Below are 17,144 nucleotides of genomic sequence, written 5' to 3'. Positions count from 1 at the left end.
ATAAGTGTAGATTTTTGTAAGATTAATTTTTTTTATTAGTTTGGACTTATGAAAGGTTATTTTTCAAGGACCATTTCTATGAGTACCGCTTCTTAAGCATTTTTTCAAGGACTATTCAAAGTGCGGATTTCTGAAAGCTTATGATTCGAGGTCCCTTCCAAAGAGTGCAGCTTCATAAGAATTATTTTTCAAGGACAATTCAAAGTGTGGACTTCTGAATGGTTATGTTTCAATGACAATATCAAAGCGTTAGCTTTTAATTTTTTTTTCAAATCATTAACACTGTTAAGAAATACTTTTCAAGGACCAAAAGACAATTTCAAAGTTATTGGTCAAGGGACATTCAAAAAATCCAATTGTTAACTTATCAAAATTTTTTAATATTTTTTTTAAGCATTAACTTTGAAAGAATTATTTTTCAATGGCCATTTCTAAGTGTGGACTTATGAAAGATTGTTTTTAAAGACAATTCTAAAGAGTGCAGTTTCTTAAGAATTACTTTTCGAGGAATATCCCAATGTAAGAACTTATTTTTTAAGGACCATATCGAAACATTAACCTTTTACGAATATTATTTTTAAAAATCCTTCCGAAGCATGGATTTATGAAAGCACCACTCCGTAAATTGATCTATGAAAGATTATTTTTCGAAGCTTTGATTTTTTATAATTAATTCATAGAAAATTCCTCAGCATTGCAGTTTTTTAAAAATTGTTTTCAAGCACCATACCCTCCATTTTATACCCTTTGTAAACTAGTGTAATATAATGTGAGTTGTTTTGTTGTTGTTGGTTTCCAAAACTAATGACTTGTCATTAATGGACTTTAGTTTTTCAAAAACGCGTAACTACAAAATTACAAAAAAAAAACTAGTGGGAGTTCATACAAAATATCGATAAAGGATATTATAATGACAGTTAATATCCTTGGCTGTCCAATACGACTGCCATGCCATGGTGGCCATTTCGACATAGAGAGTTTGTCAATAAACAACAGCCATGGAAGCAGCAGCAGAACGTTTGAAATGTTTGGCGCCACCACATACGTTGGAACATGTGCGTTAATATTCACACATATACACCAAATAACATACCAACACACAGACACAATACTCAGAATAAAATATATAATTTGTTATTTTTGGAACAATGTGTGACGTGGTTTTTTTCGGCGATGTTTTTGTTGTTGCTGTTTTTGGCTTGGTGTATAGACATTTGATTGTAATATTTGGTTGGTGCTGCTGTTGTTGTTGTTCTTGTTGCCAGAGTTGTTATAATATACTGTGTAAGCAATAACAAGGATAAGCTAAAGTATACATTTAGGCAACTTTGTTAATATCCCTTGTTTTTTTCTCGTCGAGTGGTGTATCTTTTTAGGCGCCTTTTGTGTTCTTTTTTTTCTCCATCGGTTGTGGAAGACACAGATAAGCTTTGTGTGTAACAATCTTAAGATATTTTTCTGTCTGCTACCCCAATTTTTGAGAATGCTTAATAAGATTAACATTGTTACCATACACACACAGAAAACTCCCACCAGGCCAGGGCTTCCTTCCTGAACGGAGGTTGAGGGGTTGATGGTGGCAAATAAGAAAAGACAGCCAGCAGCTCTAGCATGTATACCAGAGAAAAAATTGAGCAGGACCATGCTCATTGGCATTCTGCGGGGGAGGGATGTGCATGGGCGATTGACTAACCAAAAAAAAAATAATAATAAGAAGAAGATGAAAAACTCAAGATAAGTTAAGTGATGTAGGTGTAGGGTTTTGTGTACACCCTGTTGGCTTGTGTGCTCCATGAAAAATTTATTACAAAAAAAGTGTATCAATAATTTTTTTTGTTTTATTTTTCGATTTTTTTAAATTGTTTTATTTTTTATTTTTTGCTATATTTTTCACCTTAATTTTTATATATATATTTTAACACTAATTTGTATATCTCTTTTGTAATATTTTATTTTTTTTAATTGCACATTTAATTGACTTGTTTAAGCGGGGGAATTTTTTGCAGTGCTAAATTTTCATTTTATTTGCTGTTAATATTTTTTTAATTTTCTTATATATTTATTTTTTTATTATGGAACTTTTATATTTTATTCTTGTTCTATTCTATTTTTCGTTTTATTTTTTTTCGAATTCAAATTTTTTCGGTGTTTTTTGTTCGATGCCCTTTCACTACAACCGAATTTCTTTCACAACTTTTACTATTATATACTACTCCATGTGTATATATATGTATATATTTATGTATATGTGGCCGTTGTTGTTTCGTCTATGTATCGGTATGTGTTCAAAGGCCTATAAACTACACATATACCAGGGCAAACGTTCGCACACACACAAACACACGACTATACACTACAAGAAGTAGAAGAAACAGAAGCAGAAAAAACGGTTCGCCCGTTCCACTTCATTCCACACGACACACGACACGATGAATGCCGTTCAACACCAGAAAACCAACCCGACGCACTCGGCAAAATCTTTTGTATTAAAAGCCCGCAACATCGTTGACAAAAAGTAGAGCAAGGCTTCCCATTAAAACAGGAGCAAAAAGCTCCTCCTTCATATGCTATGGCTATTAACAACAACAGCAGCAACAACAACCACATGAACATCAACATCATAATGATGTTCATCCTTTGATAGTATTGGTGGTGGTTGATGTACTCTCCTCGTATGTTAGCCGTTCTCTATAAGAAACACCACCATCACACACAAATACCATGACAAACAATTGTTGTTGTGGGCCAACCAACAAAAGCTTTATGACAAATTTAATGTGAGTGCGTAGGCCTAACTAACTAACGAACAATAACGGTTATTCAAATTTGTCAAAAAATGGAAATTTTGACAGGCTCACAAACAAAAGAGAGAGCATATTAAAGGACATTGCCGCAAGTTATGTTGCAAAGAGAAATTTGTGTATCGGAGAAATAAGAGAATATCTATTTTGCATAAAGTGTTAATGGAAGAGATGCTTGGAATATGCACCATTGGTTTTAATATTGTGTTAGGTTAGGAAAGCGAACAGTTTAAAATTGCAAATAAGTTTGTCTAAGGACGAATATCATTATGTTAATTAAATTTAACTTTGAAAGATATAACAGCATGAAAAAAGTATATTTTGGCGACATATTAGAATTTTGTAACCAAAGTAACCAGTAGGAAAATAACAAAAATCGAACGTGGGTCTACTATGGAGCACCTTATATGCGGAAGATTCTATTAAGATTCGTATGACAACTATAATAAATTCGCTGAAAGCCCGGTTAAAAAAAAATTATTATCAGTGTTTGGCATGGGGGGAACTATTTATTGTAAATATTTAAGGCGAATCCCTAAGTAGAAGTGTTACTATATAAGGTTTTCTGAGCAAGGACTGGGTAAATAAGGAAAAGGACGATGAAAGCATGCGAATATCGATTTCTTGTCTTTGAGGACTCTAGCTAAAATCTTATTATCGATATTTTTATAGAATATTTGGACGACGAAAAACCTTATGGGTTCATGAAAATAAGGACAAAAGCGAGGTACAAGGATTGGAGATAGATAGAATATATATATATAGAGAAACTGAAATATCAATATAAACACACTTAGGATTAAAAATGATTTTTTATTTATAAGTCAAATTACAGAAATATAGGAAAAATGCGGATTTGTATACCCTCCAAAATAAAGTAGAGTGTATATTTGTAACCTTGACATTTTCAATCGAGACACAAAAAAATCTTTGTAGATCTGTCTGTCCGTCTGCCTATTGAAATCGCTTCTAAGACCCCAATATTCGAGTTTTGAAGGTTTTGGCGAATTGACTTTAATTTGATGTTTTGGTTTTTATTGGTCTTAAATCAAATTCGAATATCCACATAAATGGTTTTTATACCATAAGGTTTTAAAGTTTTCATTCGAAATATTCACCGGAGACCCCATTAAGTATTTATATTCTAATCAGAATAAAAGTATATGCCGATTTATGCCTGTCCGTTTTGTTGTATGATCTGTTGCCATTTTAAAGGTACCGTCATAATGGCTCTCTCATAGAAGCCCTGCTCTCTATTTGCAAAAAAAAAACTCCAGTAGTCGATTTTCACAATCCTCCCTAGATGCCAAGTCCTGATTGCCCTGACGAATGTATTAAAACATCCCAATCAAGCTCCCGAAGTTTCTGACGCGTCACTATAGATGTGTGTGGCCTAGCGTTGTCCTGGTGGAACACGACACCTCTCCTGCTATCTTCAAACGGTCCAGTTGTTGGCTGTAGATATCAGAATTTGGCGTTTGGCCTTAATTAAGCAACTCATAATAAATAATCCCCCTCTAGTCCCACCAAATGCATAGAAGAACCTTCCTGGCCTTTAGTCCTGGTTCGGTCACAGTCTGAGGTGCTTCACCGCTCTTTGACCACGATCGTTTTCGCTCAGGGTTATCATATGCGATCCATTCCTCATCTCCAGTCATCATTCGTTTAAGAAGGCTTCGCAGATGGAAATCCTTGCTCATTCGTTTGGTTAAGGCTTCGCAGATGGAAATTTAATCCCTCCTATTTTTCCGTTATTTGGTGTGGCACCCAAACATGTACATCACTCAAATGTAGTACCCATATAACGGTACCCTTACATCAAAGTACTAAAAACCAGTGAGCGGCACAGTACATATAGGACGGGGCCGACCATACGATACCCTACACATCTACCACGGAGCTCTTACTTTCTACGGATGTTTATTTCAAACCTGGGCAATATTTCGTTATATTTGCACCCTCTTGGCCGATTAGAGATCAACAGCACTTCTTTCTTACACTGATATTTTTTCCGAATATTCCCAATATTCATTACAGCCATGGTAATTACTTATCGAGATTTCCTTCACCGTGGGATGTCTTGTGGCCTTTAAATCGACTCAAAAAAAAAAAAAAATAAATAAATTTTCGGTCCACTTCATCCCAATTTGTTTCTGTGATCATCACCGAACAGTTCTCCTTGACCATAACTGGAACCTCTTTGAAAGTTTTAAATTATATCTGAATACTTAAGCTCCTATAAATATTAAGTTTAACGCCTACATCCGACTACATACTACAATATAATTGGTATCAATTTAAAGGTCAGCCACTCCTCTTGGATGTACTGTCAACGTCTTCGGTCTATGTCCTTCAGAATACAAATTTTGTCATTTTCACATAAAATTAGGGTTCATTTGACCCGCTAAATTATGAATGATCTTTATCAAAACAGGCATGCTTATACTTTGGCCCGATCCCCTTCTCCATGTAAAAATTCGAGATGTTTGGGCCATAATTGCGGCCTCTGGAGCGACCAGAAAATCAGAGAAAAATAAATTTTTTTTTCCATTTCATCCCCTAAATATTAACCGATCTTTACCAAAAACAATAGGGACCGGAACCCATCCTAATGCAAAATTTCGTGAAGATTGGTCCATAACTGTGGCCTGTATCGTGTTTACAAATTATAATGGACAGACGGACGGACGCACATGTCTAAATAAATTAGTATTTTTATTCTCATTACCTGGGCAATAACTATCAATATCGAAAAGTTCGGCCGGGACGAACTTATCATCGTTTTTCTGAAGTTTATCTCAACGAACCCATTATACATTTTATCGGTTCGTAGTGAGGTTATTCATTTTAGAATAAGTTGTCATCAAAAGTGACTGTACACAGAATCTCTCTGGTGGGTTGCAAGATATATTATGACACCATATTATGATTTATTATATCCATTATATAAAATACATTTTTCAGTACATCGGAAGTTTTAGACACACTACCCAAAAATCATTTGCTATATTATAGTTCCATATGGGGTTGGAACCTATTTTAAAATATTTGTCAGTAAAGTTATTATATAGCGCCTTTTTCACTGGTCCTAGCCTAATATTGATTGCATGTTTTTTTTTCTTTTTTGTCGATTGGACGGACATAGCCTCTTTCGTACACATTTAAGACTGGTCATAATTTTTGTCAATATAAAATCATAATTCTGTTAACTATGAACTATTTAATTTTGTACAATTTATGAAATCAATACCTACGCTTTATTTAGGAACAAGTACACAACTCTCAATCGGAACCGATTTAAGTCTTTCTTTTGATCAAAATGTCGTATCAATTCGAAAGTTTTTGTCACATTATTTAAACGATATTAAGGAATATATGAATATATTTATACTATATATAAATATAATTCTGGATAATATTCTATAAATAAACACTGAGTTCGGCATAACCAAATGAAAACTCAAGCAGGGAAATACTTTTAACGATCAATTTTCACGATGAGATAGCTCTTAGTATGGACATGGTAGAAATCAAAAAATAACTCTATTTACCCAGTTTTCAAAAAGTTTATGTTCCATACACTGAGCAAGATAAATGAAAACTGAAATGCTTTCAATTTCAAATAACGATCAAATGCTTCGGAAATTAGGCTAGAGGCCACATAAAAATCCTCAATTGTAAGTATATAACGAACGAAGTACCCGAATTAATACATTTATTTCAACAAGTAGGTATATTGCTTCCTTTGTACCTTCACCGTAAATGTTCACTATTTTGAAAAATGTTATTATGTCTATAGTCTTTTCCTATATCACACCTCTCAAAATTAAAAATCAAATTTTTCTATTGTTGTTTAATTTACCTGTCAGATTGAAATTTCCAATTTGATAGATTATATTGTTTAGGCAGTATGATGTATATATTTATATTTGTAATACAAATCTAATTAAAGACCTATTTTAAATTTTGAATATATATAATAAAATATAATCTCTTTTATTTCAAAATTCAATTTGAATCTACATTTAAAAATCTAACTTTTTCGTCTAAATTCCAAACGACAACAAACAACCATTATCGCTGAAACCTTAAAAATTATGTGTACCATAATGCGTAATTTTTGTTTTGTACATCACACAAATGCATGCAGGCAGGCATACATTAAGTCAGGCAAATGGGTCAACGACAGCAGACCACATGACGACGGCGACAGTGACACACACACGGACAATCAAATGACAGACCCGACCTGACATCTATTATTAAACAAGATCAACGCAACTTCGACAAAAAATTACATATATGGAGAGAGAGAAATTCTAAATACCTGTGCGTATGTGTATATGAGTTTGTGTGTATGTATTATAAATAGTAAAAAGGATTCCTATACAGGACACCTGAATGACATCTTTTTCTGGCTGACCAACATCGACGGTTGATGAAGAAAATTCAAATGCAACCCCCTAAATAAAATGAAACTTAGTAGGGATACAAAATGTTGTGGTACAAATAATATTATGTGGACATGCGCAATGTTACCCTAGAATATTTTTGGGGGAAATTGTTGAAAAAGGTAAAAAATTAGCCTAGAAGAAAGTCGACCAAATGGAGGCAGCAAATTCTGCGGAGCCAAAGAACCCCTTCAGATTGTCTGTAGAGACTTACTGGCCCTTCATCTCATCTATATAGACTCAACTCGACTATAAAGGCTCTATATAGATCAACTCGACTATAAAGGCTCTATATAGATCAACTCGACTATAAAGGCTCTATATAGATCAACTTACTCTTCAGCTCGTCTATATAGACTCACCGGCCCTTCAGCTCGTCTATATAGACTCACTGGCCCTTCAGCTCGTCTATATAGACTCATTGGCCCTTCAGCTCTTCTATAAAGACTCACTGGCCCTTCAACTCGTCTATATAGACTCACTGGCCCTTCAGCTCGTCTATATAGACTCACTGGCCCTTCAGCTCGTCTATATAGACTCACTGGCCCTTCAGCTCGTCTATATAGACTCACTGGCCCTTCAGCTCGTCTATATAGACTCACTGGCCCTTCAGCTCGTCTATATAGACTCACTGGCCCTTCAGCTCGTCTATATAGACTCACTGGCCCTTCAGCTCGTCTATATAGACTCACTGGCCCTTCAGCTCGTCTATATAGACTCACTGGCCCTTCAGCTCGTCTATATAGACTCACTGGCCCTTCAGCTCGTCTATATAGACTCACTGGCCCTTCAGCTCGTCTATATAGACTCACTGGCCCTTCAGCTCGTCTATATAGACTCACTGGCCCTTCAGCTCGTCTATATAGACTCACTGGCCCTTCAGCTCGTCTATATAGACTCACTGGCCCTTCAGCTCGTCTATATAGACTCACTGGCCCTTCAGCTCGTCTATATAGACTCACTGGCCCTTCAGCTCGTCTATATAGACTCACTGGCCCTTCAGCTCGTCTATGTAGACTCACTGGCCCTTCAGCTCGTCTATATAGACTCACTGGCCCTTCAGCTCGTCTATATAGACTCATTGGCCCTTCAGCTCGTCTAAAGGGCGCAGGTATCTATATAAAATATAGGCGACCAAAAATTTGAATAATCCAAAAATTTTGGTCGGAAATTTTTGGACATGCGCAATAGTTTAATGCCTTAAGAGAGTCCAAAAGAGAACACAGAAATGAAAGAGAGTAGTTCCAAATTCTAGTTGATATGCACAGAATCCTTAAATAAAAATAGATACAGGGACATGACTCTTTTTCTGCTTTCCTTATATGCACACACACACACCTACACCCCCACACACAAATTAATAACTGTCATCAGGCTTTAACACATTCTGATGTGTGTATGGTTAGGCCAGGATATAATTAGTATATCCTTTGCTTGTACATACTTAATGTGCACACTCTCTCTCGGGCTCTTTTAATAACAAAGAGAACATCCAAAGAGTCGCAAGCACACGCTCGTACACACACAATGATATACATTTGCCTCGAAAAGACAGCAACGGAAGTGTTCGGATAATAACACATATCCGGAGAGGAAAAATATTTATTAACAATAATGAAAGCAACAACAACAACAACAGCAGTAATAACAAAAATGAAATTTGTCAAACCCCAAAAATAAACGTGAAATAATTTACAAACAAGTACCACAGGACGACCAAGAAGAAGACGATGATGATGGTAATGACGATAACGAAGGATAACGTTGTTAATAAACTAACTGTTAAAGGTAGCCAAATACGAAAATTGTTGTTGTGTAAGGACACAAAAATAAACGAATTGAAATAAAATGAGACAATATATGAAATTGATTAGATTTTACTCCAGAGTACAAGAGTATACGAGTATGTGTGTAGTGCGTGTGTATAAGAGATATGTCGTTTAGAAATCACAATTATGTTAGAATGAAGAATGATAATGGACTAATACTATTATTAAAATTGATTTTGTTTTTGCTAGGTTGTTAAATTCATGTATGTAGCAATCATCAATGACAGATCAAATAAAACATGTTCAAACAAAAAACGAGAGAAATGTGTAAATAGATAAATGTTTGTACTATAATGTAATTCATAGCTACTTAGGAATTAAGTGAATAATGTTTATATTAAATAGCTGAATAATTCTTTTAACCTAGGGCCTATATGAGGCGTGGATTTTTTAAAGAATATATATTTTTAGGGCCTATATGAGGCGGGGATCTTTAAATAATATTTTTTTCAGGGCCTATAAGAGGCGTGGATCTTTTAAAGAATATTTTTCAGGGTCTATATGAGGCGTGGATCTTTTAAAGAATATTTTTTCAGGGCCTATATGAGGCGTGGATCTTTTAAAGAATATTTTTTCAGGGCCTATATGAGGAGTGGATCTTTTAAATATTTTTTTAGGGCCTATATGAGGCGTGGATCTTTTAAATAATATTTTTTTCAGGGCCTATATGAGGCGTGGATCTTTTAAAGAATATTTTTTACAGGTCCTATATGAGGCGTGGATCTTTTAAAGAATATTTTTTTTTCAGGGTCTATATGAGGCGTGGATCTTTTAAAGAATATTTTTTCAGGGCCTATATGAGGCGTGGATCTTTTAAAGGATATTTTTTTCAGGGCCTCATATAGGCCCTTTAAAAGATCCATTTATTTTTTTCAGGGCTTATATGAGGCGTGGATCTTTTAAAGAATATTTTTTCAGGGCCTATGTGAGGCGTGGATCTTTTAAAGAATATTTTTTTCAGGTCTCTTAGAAGGCGTGGATTTTTTTTTCAAAAAGAATATTTTTTTCAGGCTTATATTAGGCGTGGATCTTTTAAAGAATATTTTTTTCAGGGCATATATGAGGCGTGGATCTTTTAAAGAATATTTTTTTCAGGGCATATATGAGGCGTGGATCTTTTAAAGAATATTTTTTCAGGGCCTATATGAGGCGTGGATTTTTTAAAGAATTTTTTTTCAGGGCCTATATGAGGCGTGGATCTTTTAAAGAATATTTTTTCAGGGCCTATATGAGGCGTAGATCTTTTAAAGAATATTTTTTTCAGGGCCTATATGAGGCGTGGATCTTTTAAAGAATTTTTTTTCAGGGCCTATATGAGGCGTGGATCTTTTAAAGAATATTTTTTCAGGGCCTATATGAGGCGTAGATCTTTTAAAGAATATTTTTTTCAGGGCCTATATGAGGCGTGGATCTTTTAAAGAATATTTTTCCAGGCCTATATGAGGAGTGGATCTTTTAAAGAATATTTTTTCAGGGCCTATATGAGGCGTGGATCTTTTAAAGAATATTTTTTCAGGGCCTATATGAGGCGTGGATCTTTTAAAGAATATTTTTTCAGGGCCTATATGAGGCGTGGATCTTTTACCGAATATTTTTTCAGGGCCTATATGAGGCGTGGATCTTTTAAAGAATATTTTTTCAGGGCCTATATGAGGCGTGGATCTTTTAAAGAATATTTTTTCAGGGCCTATATGAGGCGTGGATCTTTTAAAGAATATTTTTTCAGGGCCTATATGAGGCGTGGATCTTTTAAAGAATATTTTTTCAGGGTCTATCTGAGGCGTGGATCTTTTAAAGAATATTTTTTCAGGGCCTATATGAGGCGTGAATCTTTTAAAGAATATTTTTTCAGGGCCTATATGAGGCGTGGATCTTTTAAAGAATATTTTTTCAGGGCCTATATGAGGCGTGGATCTTTTAAAGAATATTTTTTCAAATGAATACGACAATGTCAAACGGACAGTCAAACGACAGACTCGACCTGATAACAAAATTTTAAGGAAACGCATAACAAATATTGGTCGAAATCACAATATTTGGCATATACTAAGGGATGATCGCACTGAACCAGAGGTCCAATTTTTTAGACATAATTAGGTCAGTGGAGGTATGAAATAAATATAAAATATGAGGGTTTCGAGGAGGTTGATTACGATTCTGGAAACAAACAAGTTCAAAATTACGGATCAAAAATAGCCCAGTATTTAGGATAAATTTTACAAATTTAAATGAAAATGCCTGACATAACTATAATTTGCTGTAAATATTTTTTGTACATTCCACACAAAATTTTAATTTGTGGCACAAATTTGCGAACTATCTGCATAACATTTGTTTGAAAATATCTCAAGTGTTCATACAAATGTGGTCTCATGATGGATGGTACAAACAATGCTCCTTATACCCTACACAACTATGTTGTTAGGGTATTATAGCTTTGTACAGCCCCAAGAGTTTGTAACGCCGCGAAATTGTGGTCCTAGACCCAACTTTAAATGTACCGATCGTCATTTCGCGACTAGCTGAGTCGATCTAGACATGTGTGTCCGTCCGTCTGCCCATTATAATTTGTAAACATGATATAGGCCACAGTTATGGACCAATCTTCACGAAATTTTGCATGTAGGATAGGATATGTCCTATTGGTTTTGGTAATTATCGGTTAATATTTAGGGAATGAAATGGATCAACAACTTGATTTTTTTCTGATTTTCTGGTCGCTCCAGAGGCCGCAATTATGGTCCAAACTTAGAAAATTTTTTAAGTGGAGATGGGGATTGGGCCCAAGATCGGGTCAATATTTAGCGAAACCCAGACTTTTGTGACGTGGTTGACCTTTAAATTGATACCAGTAATACTGTTTGTATTCGGATGTGGATGTTACACTTAAATATTTATAGGTGCTTACGTATTTTTATTATTCAGTAACCCATTACCACACCAGAGGTTGGAAGTATAGGGTTGATCGTTTGAAATTGGCCATGATTCAAACATGGTCAAAGACAACGCCGACGTCACCGAAATTATGGTGAAGATCAGATAATAATATTAGAATGAAATGGACCGAAAACTTAATTTTTTGTGTTTTTTCGAATCGATCTATAGCCACAATTGAAAGCCGAACATCACCACACAAGCCACGATGAAGGGAACAAGTTTATTGACCTATGTGTAGTCGGTCATGAGGGTGCAAATATCGCGAAATTTTGCCCATGTTCAGAATATCAAACCACAGAAAGTTATGTTTTCGTCGAAGTTGTGTAGGGTATCAAGTGGTCGGCCCCATCCGACTTTTGTGGACGAAAATATATATGGGAGCAATATTTTAATCTGAACCGATTTTCAGGAAACTTAACACACATCATTCTATACCTAATTCATTACACTGGGCCAACTTTCGTGCAAATCGAAAGATATATATGGACTCTGGCGCACCATTTACATTAAATCGGACGAAAATATATATGGGAGCTATATCTAAATCTGAACCGATTTTTCCCAATTTCAATAGGGTTCGTCCTTGGGCCAAATAAGTGACCTATGCCAAATTTCATCCAAATCTGATCATAAATGCGACCTGTACTTTGTTCACAAAAATACATGGACGGACGGACATGCATAAATCGTATCAGAAAGTGATTCTATGCATATTCTCAAAAGGAACCATGTGTCTATTTCTTTTCTTTTTGCCTGTGTGCACAATCCACACCTTGCTGAGGGCCCTTAAAAAATTTTCTTTAAAAATATACGCCACTGTTGAGGGCTTCTCAAAAATATTCTTTAAGAATTCACGTTTTTTGAGGCCTTCTGAAAAATATTCTTTGAAAATTTACGCCTTGTAGAACACTTAAAAAATAATATTTTTAAAATCTACGTTTCTTTTAAGGGCTTCTCAAAAATATTATTTAAACCAGTGAGCGGAACAGTATAGTCGGACGGGGCCTACCCTACACAACTTCCACGAAAATATAACTTTCTGTGGTTCTATATTCTGAGCATGGGCAATATTTCGCGATAATTCTAATTACTTATTATCTGATTATCATCGAAAATTATAGGCGTTGTCCTTGACCATACCCGGATCCTCATGGATAATTTCGAAACGATCAGCGCTATATTTACGCCCTCTAGTGAGATAATGTTTTACTAAATAATATCTGAATACGTAAGCACCTGTAAATATTTACGTGTAACTCCCACATCCGAGTACATAAGCCAATAAAATTGGTATCAATTTAAAGCCACTTCTCTTGGATATACTATCAAATTCTTGGGTCTATGTCCTTCAGTATTAAATATACGCCATAGAATACAAATTTTGTAATTTTTCACACAAAAGTCAGGGTCCATTTGACCCGCTAAATATTGACCTATCTTTATCAAAACAGGCATGCATATTCTTTAGCCCGATCCCTTTCTCCGTGTAAAATTTCGCGACGTTCGGGCCATAATTGCGGCCTCTGGAGCGACCAGAAAAACGGACAAAAATTAAGTATTTGGTCCATTTCATCCCCTAAATATAATCCGATCTTTACCAAAAATTAACCAGAACCCATCCTACATGCAAAATTTCGTGAAGATTGGTCAATAACTGTGGCCTGTATCGTGTTTAAAAATTATAATGGACAGACAGACGGGTGGACGGACGGACGAAGGACACACATGTCTAGATTGACTCAGCTAGTCGAGATATGACGATCGGTATACTTAAAGGTGGGTCTAGGACCAATATTTCGCGGCGTTACAAACTTTTGGGGCTGCACAAAGCTATAATACCCTGACAACATAGTTGTGTAGGGTATAAAAATACACATCTGTTTAAAGGCTTCTGATAAAATCTTCTTTAAAAAATCTATCCTCGTTGAGGGCTTCTAAAAAATCCACGTCTTGTTTTAATTCTTTAGAAATCTACGCTTTATTTGGGCCTTCTAAAATAACATTCTTTAAAAATCTAAGCCTTGTTGAGGTTTTCGCATAGGTGCTCATTACGTTTATAAAAAAATGGCTGTATCTGCTATAAGAGTGTAAAATCTCAGGGCACAATTTTAAAAAAGTCCCCCTGCTGAAAATAAGGTTAACCTCCATATAACTGTAGCCCCACAAATATACAGTATTTTGTCGATTTTGGCCATGTTTTGGCTATGCTATCCTCCCAAATCTACACTTTCTATAAAATACTCCTTAAGAATCGTGTTCTTTCAGATTATCTTAACATTTCTGTAGAAAACACTTGACGGCTGCTGCCAAGAGCTGTTAGTCTATAGAATGGTCCAAGGTTCTTCTGATGTATCGTCTATTTATAAAAAAAAAAAGAAAACTTCCAAATTTATACTTTCTAGACCTCCTAAGTGAATTAATTTTTTCCAAAATGGGATTTTCTCTGTCACAATAATTATATGCATATATAGAAGTTTTGAAAGGGATCGTAATTTTTGAAGAGATCTTGCACTGTTCTTCATTTCTTTAAAGAAATTTTTATTCTGTAGAATACCACCTAAGATGATCTTATCCCTTCACAGAAGACCTCCAAGGGGTTTCTCTCTATAACAGATTTTCTAAGTGTGTCCAATCTATATAGCACCTCTTAAGAAGCTTATCTTCACCGCCTCAATCCAAATAAGGGATTTCTATATAAAAAAAGTTAACGAAGCAAAGCCCATCAATTTATGGAAGGCCTGTAGATGGGCTGATTTATATAGAAGACCTCTCAAATGTCTCAGCTCCTCAATTAAAAAACTCCTTGGCTCTTCAGTTCATCACTTTAAGAATTTTGAAGGTCCCAACCGCATTTTCCAATCTTAGTAATGTGGAATTTTCTTTTAATATTTTCAAATAGATCTATTTCTTTTTTCTACAATATAGATTTCATATTATTAATAATTCTTTATGAAAACAAGTATGCAAAGATCTCTCAACCCCCCTCTCCAACCCTAAGCTTAAATCTCAAACAATAACCCCAATTATGGCTACAGCAGCAGCGAATGCATGGAGTTTTACAAAAAAAAACACACACACATAGACGGAACATTAGAAACGACAAAGGGTCATATAAAATATTTTCTTTTTTTGGGTTTATGTGTGTAGATGATGCTATGTGTATGTGATGGTGTGCGCGCTCCTTTTTAAGGCAATCTTATGACGATTTTTTTTTTTGATATGAATAAAACATTAGAATAGTTGAACTCATTTTTTGTTCTTTCTTTTAGTGGCTGCCGCTGCAACAACTACAACCGTTTGTATTTACACGACATACACACACAGGGGGGATGGACATATATATACATACGCACATTATGCACATACTACTTATTTATACTTTTTTTTTTTGATTCATCCATTCATTCGCTCATATGTCAGATGCATCCATCCACTACCACTCCACTCTTGGTTCGTTCAGTCGTATCCTCATCCCTAATAATGAGGAAATTCTAACAAAGTTGACCCAAATCCTTGTACACTTGTACACTGGCGGGTGGGGAAGTTCTATTGTGTGTGACGACAGCTGTTCAAACGAATGGGTGAGGGTGATTAGGAGTGTGTGTGAGGGTATAGATGTGTGTGTGTGTGTGTGCGTTTTGGTAATGTACAAATGCGGTTGAGCTTGTACAGAGATTTTTGGATGCATTAACAACTAAAACGGAATCAAAACTAAATGCATACAAAGAGAGAGAGAGGGGGAGGCATATAGCATTACGGCGGAGAAGTGATACAAGGCCGGACGATGTTGTGTTGTGCAAAAAAAATACACACACAACAAAAAAGAATCATGCTAAAAAAATTTTTGACAAGGATGAGCTGTTGTCTACAATATGTGTTTTGACACACATCCAGCCACCCCCTACCCTCCCCCTACTTCTTATCACAACCATTATGTTGTCTTATGTGACATTTCTAATCTTTTAAGGATCTAGAAGAGATTTTGTTTTTTTTACGACTGTAGATATCAAACCTATTTCAAATATTTACCAGATTTTGGAATTTTTTATTGACATAGCTGGGATTCGAAATCCAAAATGTGGGCCAGTCAACATAATATGTGACTCCATTATTTCGGTTTTAATTAAAATACAGCCTCTCAACCTCAATAGGATTGCGATTGGGATTCGGATGATGGGGCTGTTGCCGCAGATGACAACTTGACTTACCTTTCTTCGTCCACAACAAAGCATTCTTCGCGCACGCGAATGTCCTGTAGCTGCTTTCAATCGAGTAAACTTCTTCTTCCACTGCATTTAGTGGTATTGGTAACGTGATGACAACGACGACGACACGACGGCGTATCTGTGGCACGTTTTGGTTCTACACAATGTTGTTGTTGTTGTTTTTGTTGAGTTGAGCTGCATTAATGATGATACATATATGTGTGTGGGTGTTGCTGTCGACTTGTGAATGTATGTGTGTGGCTGCAAATTTTACAAGTAGTAGTTGTTGTTGTTGCGGTAGTTGTCCATCGATTATGACCAACAACTGAAAATACATTCAAAAAACTTCTCTCGAGAACATGACATACTATGCCTCCATGTATGTATGCGTGGTGACGGCGACGACTGCGACAATGGATGGCGGCGAAGGGGGAGTTTGAAATTTACCGCGTAGCCACAACAACACACAGCTTCCTCCTCCTGCTTCTACATCAGTGAAGATAGTTGGAGATTCTTGTCATTTTTGCAGGCCTAGTTTCCATTGATGATTGTTTCAGTTGTTGTTCTTCTTGTTGTAAATTTATAGTAGTGACCAATGTTCAGCTGTGATGGTGTATGATCCCCGGATTCGTTGTTGACATCACGTTGCATTGAATGGTGATTGAATGCCGCTGCTACCCTGCGTAAATATCTGCAAAATTGACACACAGAAAAAACAACAACAAAAATAAATAAACCATATAGCTTAAGTAAATATAATATATATGTGACTACGAATTTATGTTCATATGTATGTGTGTGTATATATATTGAGAAAATATTTAAATAAATTAAGACTGCATGAAAAATGGTTGATTGGTTAGCGGTAACCGCAGGCCATTTGTCCCGGAAAATGTTCATTAAAACGCAACATTGATAAAA

The 17,144-nt window shown here is 35.5% G+C and overlaps 1 protein-coding gene across 2 annotated transcripts in view; it reads right to left on the bottom strand.

The window, feature by feature from the left end:
- Positions 1-16,390, bottom strand: part of LOC133327601 (rho GTPase-activating protein 100F-like) — a 44,067-nt gene extending 27,677 nt beyond the window's left edge. For both annotated transcript variants that reach the window (XM_061536118.1, XM_061536120.1), the window contains exon 1: positions 16,227-16,390. In XM_061536118.1, the coding sequence (XP_061392102.1) occupies positions 16,227-16,313 (87 nt within the window). In that variant the 5' untranslated portion in view covers positions 16,314-16,390. The remainder of the gene's footprint in view (positions 1-16,226) is intronic.
- Positions 16,391-17,144: the final 754 nt, after the last annotated feature.

Source organism: Musca vetustissima, unplaced genomic scaffold, assembly GCF_032173495.1.
Source record: "Musca vetustissima isolate MV318-11 ecotype Yass unplaced genomic scaffold, APGP_CSIRO_Mvet_v1 utg8537, whole genome shotgun sequence".
Classification (NCBI taxonomy): Eukaryota; Metazoa; Arthropoda; class Insecta; order Diptera; family Muscidae; genus Musca; species Musca vetustissima.
Note: the sequence above shows the minus strand (reverse complement) of the source record. Positions and strands in the feature narration are given on the sequence as shown.